The sequence below is a fragment of the Coloeus monedula genome (genome assembly GCF_965178545.1).
Source record: "Coloeus monedula genome assembly, chromosome: 7".
NCBI classification, from domain to species: domain Eukaryota; kingdom Metazoa; phylum Chordata; class Aves; order Passeriformes; family Corvidae; genus Coloeus; species Coloeus monedula.
Window position 1 is genome coordinate 17,540,695 of NC_138787.1, and position 15,985 is coordinate 17,556,679.

At 36.6% G+C, this 15,985-nt stretch overlaps 1 protein-coding gene across 2 annotated transcripts in view; it reads left to right on the forward strand.

Annotated features, from left to right (window-relative positions):
• PDE11A (phosphodiesterase 11A) overlaps positions 1-15,985 on the forward strand; it is a gene marked incomplete at both ends in the record, with an annotated part of 115,728 nt that overhangs the window by 45,380 nt on the left and 54,363 nt on the right. For both annotated transcript variants that reach the window (XM_082285507.1, XM_082285506.1), the window contains 5 exons: positions 2,865-2,954; positions 5,083-5,223; positions 8,649-8,713; positions 12,777-12,909; positions 15,314-15,389. In XM_082285507.1, coding sequence (XP_082141633.1) covers positions 2,865-2,954; positions 5,083-5,223; positions 8,649-8,713; positions 12,777-12,909; positions 15,314-15,389 — 505 coding nt within the window. The remainder of the gene's footprint in view (positions 1-2,864; positions 2,955-5,082; positions 5,224-8,648; positions 8,714-12,776; positions 12,910-15,313; positions 15,390-15,985) is intronic.

The following is a 15,985-nucleotide window of genomic DNA, read 5'->3' on the forward strand; positions in this document are numbered from 1 at the left end:
CTGAAATAATAATGCAATAACTGCTTTCTATCCCATTGAGCAATTTTGATTTAAAAAGTCTTATTTAAAATTCAGCTACCATTAGAAACTTATTCGTTCTTTGTGTACTTGGTGCTGTATTACAATTTGCCAAAAGTGGTTTAGAGAAAAGTCACTTTTACCATTCAGACAGTACTAAAGAGGAACTACAGTAGGCTTTTGTTTCATCGACCTTTCTTAGGTAACCAGGAGTAATTGAACCACTGAGTGATTCCTCTCTACCTGACAGGTTTTTCTTGTTTTTTTTCTTCGTAGTTGTTGACATTTATTAATTTCTTTTACTGGTTTTCTTAAACAACTTGGTGTCTTTCTTAATTGTGCTGCACTTTACACAATTAGTTTGAGTGGTGAAAAGAGTGATGCATGTCAGTGGCTTTCCAGACTCTTAACATTTCATAAAACAGTGTTTTATGAATGTTAATTTCTGTATAGAGCCAGTGCCTTGGAGTTTGGGTTCCAGAGAGCAGTGGTTTTCAATATTGCAATGCTGTAATTTTTTCTCGCTAAAAAGACATTTTTGCTAGCTGGTTTTGTGATGCCTGAAGGTTCATAAGCTTCTCGTGTGCTTGTCACAGGGTGACATTAATTTTGGGAATAGAGAATAGAGATATCGTGGGGACAATAAATACTAGTATTTACTTATTAAGTAAAAATGTATCCAGTCTCACCATGATGTTCAAAATTTCACTGAAGACCAGATTTTTCTGAAGTTAACATTTTCTGCTCTGATGTCTTACTTGTGGTTTTTACTACTATTACAAGAAAATATAGATGGGTTTTTTTGTTTCATTTGAAAATAAAAACTAAACTGAAATATGCAATATTCTCTCAGAGAAACTCTGACCATTAAAAAAATTAATCCCCCTTACCAATCTTTTACACTCTTACTTTATTTTTCATTTTGTGTACTCTGTCCTGTAGATCTGGTGTAAGAGTTGGATACTTTAATTACTCCCTCTTCGAAAAGATGAGTGTTTGTAGAGTCTAAAGTATGTAATTTTCCTTTGGAGGCAATAGTGAAGGGAAGAGGATGACAGTAGGGTGCTTCCAAATTAGCTGTATAGGTGTGCACCCTTAAAGTCTGCAGTTACTGTGACAGAGTGCCAGCTGTAAAGGTACAAAATTCAGAGGATCTGAAGATCATTTCCAAAGGCTCATCATTACTCAAACACAGACTAAGTAGGTATGTAACCCTTGGGGTGTTCAAGGCAGATAAAGTATAACAGCAGCTGCTGCTGTTTCTGTTCTTCTGGGTTCTTTCCTCAAATAGTCTCAATAGCCCATGTCTCTGGGTGAGCAGTGTTTTTCTAATTAAATAGAATTTCAAAGACAAATGCCACTCTCTTAATGCCAGAATCTGTCACAGACAGGATTTCTTACAACAGACAGACAGACCAAAGAGAAGGAAGGTTCACTGCTGCAGCATTCTTTTGGCTCTGTAAACAGCAAAGTGCCTTAACTCCCACTGGCTTTGCAAATGTTAGGGCTATTCAGCAGCTGTAAAATTTACTAAAAGTCTCAGACCTCTGCCTGGGAACCACTCAGCAGTGGCAGTATGTTACATACTTGTTACCAGTATGTGGCTTAAAAGTGCTGGATTTGGACTTTGATCCATTGTTATCCGTGTGAAGTGCCAGTCCTACAGGTATTCAACTATTTGACTGGTCTAGTTCACTAGCTTCACACAGCCAACCTAAAGTGATCTTGGGCGCCTCAAACTATGTTCTCAGACCCTCCTTTTCAGTCTTTTTTAATGTATAATGATGCATTAGGGCCCAGTTTTTCAAGCATGTTCTTTAAACTTTTTTTTTTTAACCTTCTTTGAGAAGACAATCAGTTTTCTGACTAAGGGTGTAGAATGTGCTGTGTTCCACTGTGCTGGTATTCTCAAAATCTATATCCTCTAGATATAAAATTCCTCAACAGGAATGTGATGATGCCTTTTCCTGGTCTTAAAATCAAGAGTCATACATGGTTAGAAGGGGAAAAGGGATTTTACCTTGGTATTTATTTTAAGGATCCTTAGGTGCACACATCCAGGTCATATGCATCGAGATGCACCCCGCTGAGTCTATCTCTGAGTGTCTCTGTGTCTCTTCCCCCCCCATCCCCCCCCCAGTTGGGTATAACATTATAGGATTTACTAATTAGCATATCTATCAAAGATTCCCCAATGAGAGGCTCAAGTGAGCCCCCCTCCCCAAGGAACCTTCCCCTGGATGGTTCTATCTTGGTTTACAGAATATGTTCTGGAGAGGACTTTGGGATTTGGGGCACACTGATCCCTAGCTAGGAAGCTTCTAAAATGTTTAGTCTCTTAGCTTGACAAACAAGTCCAAGAATGTAGGCAAAAAGCACTGGGAATACAGAAGTTATAAAAAGGTATAACAGGGGTATAAAAGAAAAGGCAAAAATCTTCATGGCATCAGTGACTTGAGCTTGCTTCTTGAGCTCAGAATAAAAAAGCAGTCCAGAGAAATAAAGAATATTTTTCTAGGTAAGCTGTAATGTCTGCAGTAATTTAAAGTAGTCTAAAGAAGGCATTTTATAAAGTGGAGAATCCACAGTTTCCCAGAGAAATTATGGAGGACCCTCTCTTCTGGGATCTGTGAACTTAATTGTGTTTGTTCTTTCCTAGATGTTTGATCTCTTTCTGCCCGTCTGATGTGCCTTGCCCATGATAATTTTGTGTTCAGTACTCTGCTGAAGAGTGAGCTGAGACCTTCCTGTAATGTGTCCTCTAAATTTAGGTCTCTTTCCTAGTAAGAAATTGCTATTGATAATTGCATTTGTTTTTAATGACTGTGAGTTTCTTTCCATACCAGGTGATGCAGATGTATCTCCCATTCTGTGGGATTGCCATATCCAATGCCCAGCTATTTGCAGCTTCAAGGAAGGAATACGACAGAAGCAGGGTAAGTGCAAAATGTGTCGTGGACCAATAGCAAACTTTTATTTTTTGTTCTTGCAGGTTCCAGCTAGGTGTACCTGTTTGCTAAGCAGACAGTTTTAACTGTGTTTTATTTGAAAAACTGTATTTTCAAAAGATGCCCATCTTGACTGAGGCAGCAAGAAGAGAGTGTGGGAGGGAAGTACGCTTGTAGTGGTGGCTGTTGTTTCCTGATGTCAGTTCCACGTTCCATAGTGCTGAAACAACTGCATTTGTGGCACAGATGGTGCAGGAGAGAAAGTGTTACTTTGGCAGAGATTCAAGCTCTCATAAAACTCTACTAATCTCAAGCCTTTCCCAGCCTGAATTTTTAATATTCAGTTCATGTGCAAATAATGTGGATGTATCTTTATAAAATTGAGCAAGAAAAAAACCCCTCTGTGTGAAGGGTTTTGAGAGTATGTGTCTGCATAGAATACATACTCATGATTTCTGGTGCCATGCATGCATTGGGACAGAAGGCTCTGAAATGAAAATAATGCTGAGCTCCCATGTCATTGTCTTGTCAGAGAGGTCTTTTATTTTTTTGAAGAAACAAAATGGTAATTTTGAGGGGTTTTTAATAATGGTTGGCTTCTTTTTTATCATCCTTTCTGCAATGACAGGAAATTATATTTTTGTTAGCTTGGATCACATGTCCAAAACTTCAGTAGAAATACCTCTGGTAGTGTTGAACCTACTCTTCCTTCACAAGGTAGGGGTAACTACAGTGGTCTGGGTCTGTATGTTGAGCTCTGACATTTTTATATTCGTGATTTTAGTGCTTTCATGTATGAAAACTAATGCTTTCCAGTACTTTAAAGAATAACAATAGCCCTTTCTAATGACCTTTATACTTAAGGGTCATGAGGCATCTGAGCTTGTCTACTGTCCCGGTCTGACAACATACTATCATATTTTAGGGAAGAGATTTGGAGGAGACTTGGGGGGAAAAAAGATTTTCTGCCAAAGTTTGGTTGGTTGGTTGGTAGGTAGGTACTTTTGGGGTTTTTTGTGGTTTTTTTGATGTTCAATTAAATAATTGTCTGACTACACAGACTTAAATTTTGCTGCAGATTTCCAGGCTGCAGGGAACACTACAGACTTCTGAGGAGTCAGCATTTAATCTTCTGAGACAGTTATGCAGCAGAGAAGTGTTAGGGACATTCTCATTCTTCATTAGAAAATGGTAAATTCTAGTAAATTGGAGATACAGATTCTTTTTTTCAAATTCTTTTTTTTCAAATATCACTGCTGTTGGACAGCTATGTGGTAGCCTGTACATAAATGTATTTCTGACCTATTGGTGGTATTTAACTTTGCCTAGTCCATGGTTGAAGTTAGTTGGCAAATACCAAGGGGTGGACAAGCCCATACTGTGCCTTCCCTATGAAGCCAGACCTTAATGGTGGCAACTTCCAGCGACTGTGACCAACATTTTGCTGATGACCACTATGTTAGAAGAGCTAAGACCACTACAGTTTATATGCTTACCTATATTGATGTTCTTTAGTGTCAGTGCCCTAAATGAGAATAAAAGAAGGAGCAAGCTTCTTTGGGCCCATGGGAAGAAAGAACATGGCCTGTATTTTTATTAAGTTGATGAAATGAGAGAGGAGACCCTTCATTTTAAGGCACTGTATTTTACAGGCATGTTAGTGGTGAGGACTGGATCAGACTGCTATTGGAATATGGAAGTATTGATGTGGGTTTTTTCCTTTCCAGCTTTGAACATGCAAAATGTGTAATAAAAGAATAAAATGGAGTTTAAATGTCCTAGCAAATTCAATATATAAAATCAAGCAACTCAGTCCATACTGCATTGCATTAAAGCCATTGCTTCAGTTTTGGAACAAAATGAAATAGTTTGAAAGATTTGCATTGTTTGCTAAGAGTTAGACTGTGCCCAGGTGTGAGCTAAGAAATACTTCTTTCTTTCTTCAGATACTCCCACTTCAATTTTGCTGCCATAATCATTAAGAACTTTATTTGAATGAAGATTTCAATGGATTACTCATATTAAAATCAATCCCAGCTATGATGCCTCCTTTGCAATGTCCCATGTATTTATTAATTCTACAACCAATACAAGAGTTTTCTGTCCTTGTATACAGGCTTTACTGGAAGTAGTGAATGACCTCTTTGAGGAACAGACTGACTTAGAGAAAATTGTCAAGAAAATTATGCATCGAGCCCAGACTCTCCTGCAGTGTGAGCGGTGCTCAGTATTACTTCTGGAGGATATTGAATCACCAGTAAGTATAGTTGCACATTCTGTAGAAGGATTAATATTTGAGTGGTGGAGTAGCTGCTCTTATTGTGGTGAGGCTGTTGCATGTTATATGTAAGTACTGGACAGCAGGTATTTTTCAATGTGTTGTTCCTAAATGTAAGTTGGGTACAGCTTGAAACTTTATCAACACCCCTGTTCTTTCTTAATCCCAGCAGGCAGCTAAGCCCTACACAGCCCAGTAGGGTGGGGAAGGCAGCTGGAAGGCTAAAAGTATGAAAGCTTGTGGTTTGAGATACAGACAGTTCACTAGGTTAAGCAAAAGCTGTATGAACAAGCAAAGCAAAATAAAGAATGCATATGATCCTTCCAGTTGGCATGCAGGCGATCCATCATTTCCAGGCAAGCAGGGCTTCTTCACATGTAATGGTAACTTTCCCCAGCTTTTACTGCTGAGCATGATGTCATATGGTATTTTAGTATGGGATATCCCTTTAATTAGCTGGAATCAGCTGTCCTGGATGTGTCTCCTCCCCATCTGTTTTGCAAGCTATTCACTGGGATGGCAGAATGAGAAATACAGAAGGCATTGACACTGTTGTAAGTACTTTTCAGCAGTAAAACAGCCCTGTGTTATAAATGCTGTTTTCATCACAAAACTAAAACATATCACCATTACAGGCTACTATGAAGGAAATTAATCCCATCCCAGCCACAACCAGTAGAGTCACTTTTTCAAAAGGAAACTGGAAGATACAATTTATGATTCCTCATGGTGTTTTGAAGGCATTTAATGGATGTCTGTAAGTTGCTGATGGATCAAGTAGTCAGTGGTGTGATCCAGGTGATACACTGTGATGTGCAGTTTTCTGTGTGATGGAATTAGGCCTTACTACAGAGCAACTACAACTGCCTAGCTGAGAAGCAGGATGCTCTTGTGGTCTGCTTAAAAAAGAAAAATTGCCTAATTTGTTATCAAATGTTTATTTGCTCAGTTCCTTTTTTTCATGATATAGACACAAGAAGAAAAGCAAAATGCTGTCTGTAGCTTCATTTACACTTACCTGGAATTTATAACCTTGCTAATATTTTCAGGCTATTGACTTATCAAATGGGTGGTGCTTGAAAGCAGTTTCAGAGCCAGAAACTGTTGCATCATCAAGCAAATCTCTAATGTTCATCTTTAAAACTAACCTTTTCTGCTGTGTAAGTGTGGAAAACTGATACACATAATTTCTATTCTAGTATTTTAACATCTTCAGTCCAACTACTGGTCACTCAAAAGTAACAGCTAAAAATAAACTCATCAAGTCTTTAAGTGACCATCCTTTGTGTTAAGCAACTCAGTGGGGTCTACAGCAGCCTCAGAAGTGTCTTCACTGTAATCAGCTTGTGTCATTAATGCTTTTTTGTGAAATCCCGTGTAGTGTGGAAGAAAGCAAGACAGTGAGGGCTGAACCTGCAACACAAGGAGTTTTCTCAGCTATTTTTGGTGGCTACTGTTCCATAGGATTTGTTACTTCCCCTCACTTTAGTTGTTGGCAGGGGTCTCTTTGGGAATGGTTTTAAAATGGTTTGCCCATTTTAAAAAGTTTCTTTTTCACTTTGCAAAATAAATATTGAGAATCAGTTCCAGTTTCTAAATAATTAAACTGCTGTAAAAAGATAAGTCCTCTTGCTATTTTGCCCTAGTAATTTTTCCCTGAAGTAACACAAAATCCATTAGAAAAGGCACATGAATGCAAATGCCAAGATAGCCACTTTTTCTTGTGATAGCAGTAGGCTTTTAAATTGAGCAGGTGAAATGGAGACACAATTTCTAGTATTACTGAAGTATTTTTGGTTTTTTGCAATTGCTCTATCCACTTGACCAATGAGTAATTATTTCATTGCGGAGCTCTGTTGAACAGATGGATGTCAACTGTATGAAAGTATTTGTCAAGAGTTGGTTTTCACACAGTTTTGGCAGGGGCTTTCACTGGGACTTTACAGTTCTGATATTCATAGGGTATGAGAGCCTCTTTAAACATGTTTAAAGTTTTTATGAGTATTGTTATTAGTAATAAAATAAGTGGCTGCCTTTATATTGGTAGCTCCCTCCAGTGTTTTCAGACTATTCAATATAAGCTGCCCTCCTTTCTACTGATTTGAGAAGTAGATGAAGGATAAAATATTGTTTGTAATATCTTTTTTTTTTTTTTTCTACCCAAGTATTATTTTGTATTCACTGATTCTGCGCTTAACTATTTGTTGCTGGGACTGACAAGTCAGAGACAGAATCTTACATTTGTTTGTATGGCAGAAAAAATCCCCATTCTTTTCCTTGGAGGAAAGATATGATTCACATTTCATTAAGTTAATAAAAATTAAGAACTTTAAGTGGAGTATGGCCTAAATTATACCAGCTTTCCTAAAAGCAAGATCGAGGGTTTTATTTCATTTATATGTTCTCTACTATAGAATTTTATGTTCCTAGTTTATTTTCTCTTTCTAGATTCCAATACCACTCCCCCTCCCCAATTTTACTGTTACAAGATACAGTTCTACTACATTCTTATGAAATGTCACTGTGTTTATAATATGATTTTTGTTTTTCACAGAAAAGTCCATTGTGTTAGCAAGTTGTGGGTGGCAGTTCATTTTTCTGCTCTTGGTACTATTTCTGCCTTTGAGCTTGGAGGGGTTTTTGCCAAACCACAAGCAATGAGTTCTTATTCCTCTAGACTAAGTTGTGAAATATGGACAAAAAGCCTAAACTTTTTCAAAATGGTCATAAATCTTAGGTTAATTTGGAGTAGGAGAATAGCATCTTGCCACCCGCTTGGTAATTTTTACAAGTGGCAAAACAGTTGTTTTCCTGACTTTCCCGTGTTTTGGAGGGCTAACATATATATCAAAATAGATCTCTTTAGAGTAACTCAGTGTCTAACCTTGTCTAAAATACTGTTATTTGCCCATTATGCAGAAAGCTTTTATGATTCAGAACTGAAGATGGGGACACATCCAAAAATGTGGCCTCTGTTCTGTGTCACTTTTAGCCACTCTTAAGATGTTTCACTTACGTGCTCCTGACACGTATGTTCAAGTGTGATTGGTTGCAGTTAGTAATGCAAAGCAGCCTTTCTGTTTATTTTCCTGGATTTAAAAAGTGAAGTTTGGGTAAAGCTCCATAATTCATGTTCTGAAAGCCTTTAAATGGGAAGCATATACTCTTGTGGAAATAGTTTTCGGAAGGAATCTAATGATATAATTTTATTTGATGTTGTTTTTTAGGGAACTGTGCACAGTGTGTATTTTGAACATGAATTCTCTGTTGAAAGAATACAGATTTGTATTTTTATCCTAAGACCATTGGATAAAAATACAGTTTAAATAGAGGAACCTTACGTTACTCTTTTCTTAGATGCTTATTCATCTAATAACAATTTTAAGTTACTTCTTTTGTGACAGGTGGTGAAATTTACAAAATCCTTTGAGTTGTTATCTCCAAAATGCAGTGCTGATACTGACAACAGGTTAGTGCTCATGTCTTCTGTGGTTATAAAATAACTTCATTTTCCACATAGTTTTAAAGTTTGCTTGGTCAGGATTTTATTTTCTTATGGAGCTTTGTGTAGGTTTGACTGAAGAGTGTGAGCCTACATTTTTTACGCCGACAAGTCTCCTGCTTGCTTCTATTGAAGACTTGCTAGAATAAATGTACATGCCTATGTTTTCTTATATATGTATGTTGGTGTGTATATATATGCACTAATATTGTATCAGTGTCTCAGGTAAGAAGCCAGGAAAAAACTGACTTTTTATATTTGCTCATTGATAACATGCAGGTAAAAATTACAAAATTATTTTAGATTGTTATCTCTTACAAAATGCCACTGTACAGTTGTGTTGAGAAGTTTCCAGAAAAATTTTATTTCTGCTCTTGTCAAATTGGAAAGCCTAGAAACCTCAGAGCACATGTATTTCCTAGAAACTGTGTTCCTGTGACTAAATCTTGTTTAAATCTTCAGTCAAAACAGAAGTATATGTTTTGCTTGGTAGGATCTGTATTTAAACATTTATAAAGGGCAAATTTAAAGTAGTAAAAGCTTTTTGTTTATGTGGGGTTATTATATCAATCCCTACCAGGTTACACCACTGGTAGCAGTTCACATAAAACGTCCTGTGTACCAAATGAGGAGATAAAGATTCAGGGCTATTGTGAGAACATTTCTTCCATCTTTCAGGGCTCAGTGTTTATCATACAGGTTTTATGCAAATTAATTCATGCTGATTCCGAAGGAGAATTTTCCATATCAAATGACTGTCATGATGATAAACCTTTTCATGGATTGATTTTGCAGCATTAGAAAAATGGGTAGTCTTAGAAAATTTCTAAGACATGCAAGCTGACAGCAGAGTCCAGGGCCACACAGAAATATGGGTAGAAGCTATCTCTCTTCCATGTCCTGGTATGGGAATGGTGAAGCAAATGGAAAACAAGCAATAAAAAAATAGGAAGATTTGAATATGAATAAATAATCTGTTGATTCATCTGGGATTCACAAGTTACTGCTTTTGACAAAGAGTTTCAGAGTAACAGTTGGTCTTTCCTAGGGGGTGAAAATACATTTCTTTTATTTGGGGACAGGAGTATGAATCAAGGGATGTGGTTGTTATTCCTGTTTTTCTCAAACTTGATCTGTAGCCAGATTAGTCAAAACAATGTAGAGTGGTGTCAAGATAACCAAGCTGGTTTATTTCTTGTTACCATAGTTATATTAGCATGTTGCCACAAAGCAGTTTGTAGTAGCCTGCTCTGCATGTAGTCAAGTCAAGATTATTTTAACTTTAGTCCAAGACATGAATAAACACATGCACCTGCTAGCTAGTCTTTATATGATTCATAAAGGTATGTTTCTGTGTATTTTAATATAAAGATGTATTGCTTTTTCTTTGTTTTTTTTTTTCCTGTGGGGAGTGAAGTTGGTTGTACAAAGACCAAGGTTAGACTGGCAGATATGATGGCAAATTTGGATCTAGCACAGGCACAGCTTGAGTTATTGGCACTATTGTGGAAAAATAAAGGTTATTTAGGATACAGAACAATGCCGCGAGCCCTTGACATTTGAACATTTTTCTAGTGAGTTTTGCCCTTTTCATTCTACATTCTGCAGCTGTAACTGATGTAAAGTCATGAGACTTTTCATGTGGGAAAAAAACGGCAAGACGAGTTTCTTCATCATTACAGCAGTTAAGAAAAATATTATTTCTTTGAAATTTTAGTTGAAATCCAAAGAGATTTTTGGCTGGGAACAGTTCTCGTTATAAGTTTTATCTAAATGAGAAAGAATCTTCTAAGACAATATGACTTTCATGCCTAAGACAATATGACTTTCATGCCATAATATACTTTCTCACACAGTTTTAGAAGTTGGCTTTTCTTTTGCCCTCTTTTATCTGCCTGATAGCAGCTCACCTGTTTAATCCCTAAATATCATAATAAATACTCATATCTGTTTTCTTTGCTGTTGGTTGTAAAGAAATACCTTGCAAGGCCACACTTGCATTTATCTGTTCAGTTTGCAATTTTTCATCACACACCATGATCAAGTTTGTTTATTATTCATACTGGCACACTGATGCTCTTGTTTTTGCCAGTGATTTTGTTCTTGAAGTACAAGTTTGCCAAGTCCCCTAAATTTTCTCTCCCTTTGAAAAAAATATTACATAAATCTCAGAATCCTTGAGGGCTCAGTTCAGATGTGATCTAGAAGAAGACGAGCCTGATGGAATGTGCGGACTGTGTCTTTCCTGCACAGAAGCAGTGGTTTTGGCAGATGAGGTTACACTTTAGCAGGTAGCTGAGATGACAGTTCTCTAACCTGAGTACCAGTTGTAGTGGACAGGTCACCTGCCTGGGCCAGAGTATGAGTGGGCAAAAATATCTGTGCTCTTCCCACTGGGGCTGGTATAGAGGAAGTGCTGAAATCCCTCAACTGTTCTACCACCACTGTGTCTGGGATGACGCACCTGTCTTCTGTGTATGGGTGTAGAGTACTTGTTAGGAACGTAACAGAACCTACTCTTAAAACTTCTTCATGAATTTTATCTTGTTTCTTTTACTTGAATTCATTTGCTGCTTAAAATGCTTGACACCCATAATGCAGTCTTGATTTATGTGTCTTATATACACATGGTAATAGCATTCAGATAAGTTATGAACTGGGAACTATGCATTTGAAATTAGATCCTTATCCTTAAAGACTTTTTGATTCTGAAGTATTTGAAATAAATTAAATTATGAATTAAATTTTAAATTATAAATGTGATTTTTTACTTAGCTCAAAACCCATTATATTTAGGTAAAGGTCTCTGTCAAAGTATACACATAACATTTATTACAATCACTCAAAATTCTTATCCCAAATGAAAGTTGATTCCTTTAGATTTCTGTGAATCATTATTATTTTTATTTATAGTCTTTTAAGAATATTAAGTTTTCTTTCAGATGAGTGACGTAGTTGAATTAGTCTCCAGAAAATCAATGCAGGCAACAAAAATCAATCCTTTCACTTTGATTGAGTCTTTCAAGGATTCTACTGTGCAGCCTGCTTTCATTCACGAGCATTACTGCAAAGCTTCAAGCTATTGTAGTCTTCTCCATAGCTTCTTAATAACTTTTCTCTAAGTAATGTTTCTCATGTGTTGAAAATTTATCAGCTTTCTTCTCAAAACTAAGACAACAGGCATTTTTTTTTATTCACACATGAGTAGTCAGACTTTGCCAATGTCAAGAACCTGCCTGAAATAAGTCAATGAGAACTTTCCTGCCGATTTGGTGAGGTATGAGGTGAGGACTTTAAGGTCTGTGTAGACACTGAGTTTTCTGGAGAAGCTGTGGCAGAGTGTGGTGAGTTGAGCCCATAATTCTAGTGTCTTATGCTCATTTAGAGATAGCTCTCTAGCCCCTCAATAATTGTGGAAGAAGCTCAACCAGGTAAAAAGAAAAGGAAACCTTCATTTTTTTTGTTTTGTGTGACTACTTGGATCCACCTGCTGTAATATGCTTGCAGTATTGATTTAAGACTTATTTAATGATCCCTTCTTCAGCCATTCAGATCTGGCATTTCAGATGCCAGATGCCAAAATGAAAAAAAGTCATTTTGACAGGAAAATTGTTGAAAATAAGAATTGAAAATATCCCAGATTATTAGATTAATTTAAAAAATCTTAAAAGTATATATTTTCAGGTAGCTCTACAGAAAATATGATTTAGATCTGGTTACTTTTCATGAGCAGGCCTGTATCATACAGAAACTTACAACATAACCCACTGTTGATTCATAGGTAAAATTTATCAAATATTTGATTTACTTGAGACACCAGTGCTATTTTCAATAGAAAGAGTTATGTAAAGGAGAGAATTTTTGAGGTATTGTTTCAATAATACCAAATTCTTTTTCTACAGTTAATTTTTGCTATCCATTAATAATTGTGAATGGTTCTGCTGTTTCTATTAATGTGCATGTAAGACATGCTGGACTTTCAATTAACGTTGACTGTATTCTTTTCTTCCCTTGCCCTGCATTTTGATAGTTTCAAAGACAGCATGGAAAAATCATCTTATTCTGACTGGCTAATAAATAACAGCATTGCTGAACTCGTCGCTTCCACAGGTCTCCCAGTGAACATCAGTGATGCCTATCAGGATCCTCGCTTTGATGCTGAGGTGAGAGATTTTTACAAATGTAATTACTTATTACTTTTGGGCACTGCAACTAATATCAAAATTTTATCGTTATATCCAAGTGGCTGTGAAACGTGAATATTTATTTTGAATTATCTTTTCTCTCTAGTAAGTTGTCCTTCTGGTTGTCTGTTGTTGATATGGCTTTATACAGTAAACACAGATCACTGAATTAGTATATGACTTTAAGCAGTTACTTTGCCCATGATTCTTTTTTTTTTCCTATTTATAAGTGATAACTTCCTCTACCAATTGCCTTGATATTTATGCAAAGTGATTTTTATTGCTGAAAATTTGTTGGTGTTCAGTGTTAGCAGCACCAGTGTTGTTAGCTGTTGGAGTGACTGGGGCTGTACACACACGGAGTGTAAACAGAGCTGGTATCCAGACAGACAAATGTTGTTTGTGATCTAATTTAGCCAACTAACCATTTAATTTGCTCAATACACACTGGATTGGGTGATTTTTCAAGATACATATTACTCCCAATGTAAGCTGTTTGTGTATCTTAAGGTATTCATTCCAGCCTCAGTTAGAAAGCTGTAGCTACAGATAAAAATGTAAGTATACTTAACATCTAAATAAATGGTAGAGGCATATAAAAGGACAAAATCTTCACTGAATTCTAATCCAGCATTACTATGGAGGACTTGGCCAGCAGTTGGGCAGCACATTAATCAGAGGACAGCCTTGGTCAGAAAGCTTCCTAAAATATATTCACTACAGTAAGTGTGCTTGGAAGTGTTTCATGCTGAGAGTTTGCTTGGTTCCAGTTTTATTCCACGTGTCATTAAAGGGATTATCTCTCAAACCAGCAGAATTTTTCGAAACAAGAAAAATAAAAGGGGCCTGCTGTAAAAGTATAAAAGAAAACTGCATTGATGCTAATCTGTTTGGAATTGCAAGCAGTACAGATAATGCCTGGGGTGTTTAGATATGCTAACATAAAGCATGCCAGTCCTTGATGTTTGCAATTGTACTTGTATTATATAATGTCCTGAATAATTCAGCTGTCTCTTATTTGTTTCCCAGTTAGTCCTTTAGACGTTGGAGGCACTGCCCAATTTAGATAGTGAAAAAGAAAATGATACAAAGGGCAATAATTATTTTCTTTTGATGGGTTTCTATGAAAATTTAATTCTTAAATTCAGATTTTCTAGTCAGTTGTTTTTTCAGTCAAGAGTAGTAAGAGGAACATAGTATCCCTTATTACTTAGATACAATCAAACATACATTTGTAGTTATGAACAGATATTCTGTTCTCTGCTTCCATTGAAAATCATCTCTTATTTTCTTCTCAGAACACTACTTCTCATTTGGAAATATTAATGCTCAATTTTCAAGTCATTCACCAAGAATTTAATGTGAAAGTATTTTGCAGGTCATTTTAAGACATACGTCTGAATCAGTTATTCCCCCACTCCCCTGGATTTTAGGTGGCACTCCACACTGATTTCAGTGATGAGTTCTGAGTATGTATAAATAGGCAATAATCTAATTAAAACCTCAGTTACATCTTTTGCTAGCTGGGAGATCACAGTGATGCCATCCTGCTTCCCATATATGAATTATTGCTGGTCTTTTAGTTTTCTTCTATTACAGACTGCCTCTAGCAGTGGCAGTTTTAGTAAGAGAACATCTCCTGATCTTCTGTGAGTGGACTCATACCACTCTCTTATTCTAATCTCTTTTGAGAAAATGTTTTCTTTTCATCAGAATTTTCAGCAGTGACACTAAAGAATAAAGCTTATTAGCTGTAGAAAAGAGAGAATCAGTTGACACTTGAATTGTGAAGTTGTATACTGTATTAGATAGAAAACAATAAACGAGGCAGTAAATTATCATCAGAACAAAACTATCTCAAATCTAGGGTTTGGCTCCATCCTTCCATTTTTTACTAAATTGCACTTCTGCACAATTCCCTACTTACTCTCACCTTCCTTCTGAAAATGTGTATTTCCTGTAAGCCTCCTTTTAGAACTGCCTTGGTAAGTCCAATTTCAGTTTGACAATTGGGAAGAGTATTTCTAAGGCAAACTTGTTCAGTGAAAGTTATCTCTACTAATCCACCAGTGTAAGTAATCCAAAATTTGTCTGGACATTGCTTCAATTGTAATTTGTCTTAAGTGCCAAATCAGAGTCAAATAGTATAAGCTTTATGTGGCAAAGAAGCCAATGTTTGTATTTTCTTTGGCAATTTTCCTTATGCCATAATCCTTATGGCTTTTGGTCACTGTGAATGAAGTTTCAGCAAAATTGTTTCTGAGAGCTGATTCATATGAAATGACATTTATAAATGTAAACTTACTCCTTGACATTTCTATTACTATGACTTATAAGGCTGCAAATAGCACCACTAATGGAAGCTCTCATTTCTACATTTTAGGCAGACCAAATTTCTGGCTTTCACATAAGATCTGTTCTATGTGTTCCTATATGGAACAGCACCCACCAAATAATTGGTAAGACTTTCCTCATGGCTGCATAAATTTTGTGCTAATGTAAATTTAGTTCTGTCTTTTTAATTCTATGTTCCTTTTTCTTCTTTTTCCCAGCTGAATATTGTTAAGAAGTTACGGTACCTAGGATGCATGCTAAGTATCCAAGAAGGGATGTTTTGACTTGGATACTGTATGGACTTTTCAGCTTTCCAGTTGTGTCATTGTTAAGTTTTATATTGTGTTGAACTTTATTGAGATGAAAACAGAAATTTTAACCATATTGGTGAAAAATGTTTTATATGCATTCATGTTTTTCTTGGGTCTCCCTCTTTAGTACATGGGCAACTGTTTCTGCAGTCAAGCAAAGTGGTCATTTTCCTCTGATGATAAATTATAGACACAGTGGGGGAAGACTTGCTGGAGGGGCTGTAGCGGTGGTTGGAGTTGCCTGTTGCAGTGGTGGTTGCTGGATTAGGATGTGACAGAGTTTTATGGGATCTTTGATAGGATGCTTTGCAGCTATGCTACCCCAGGAATTGGCCCTGTATTACCTGCTTTTGGCACATAAAGGAGCATTTGGAAATAACAGTGCCAGATTCCTCTGCTAACTTTCCACA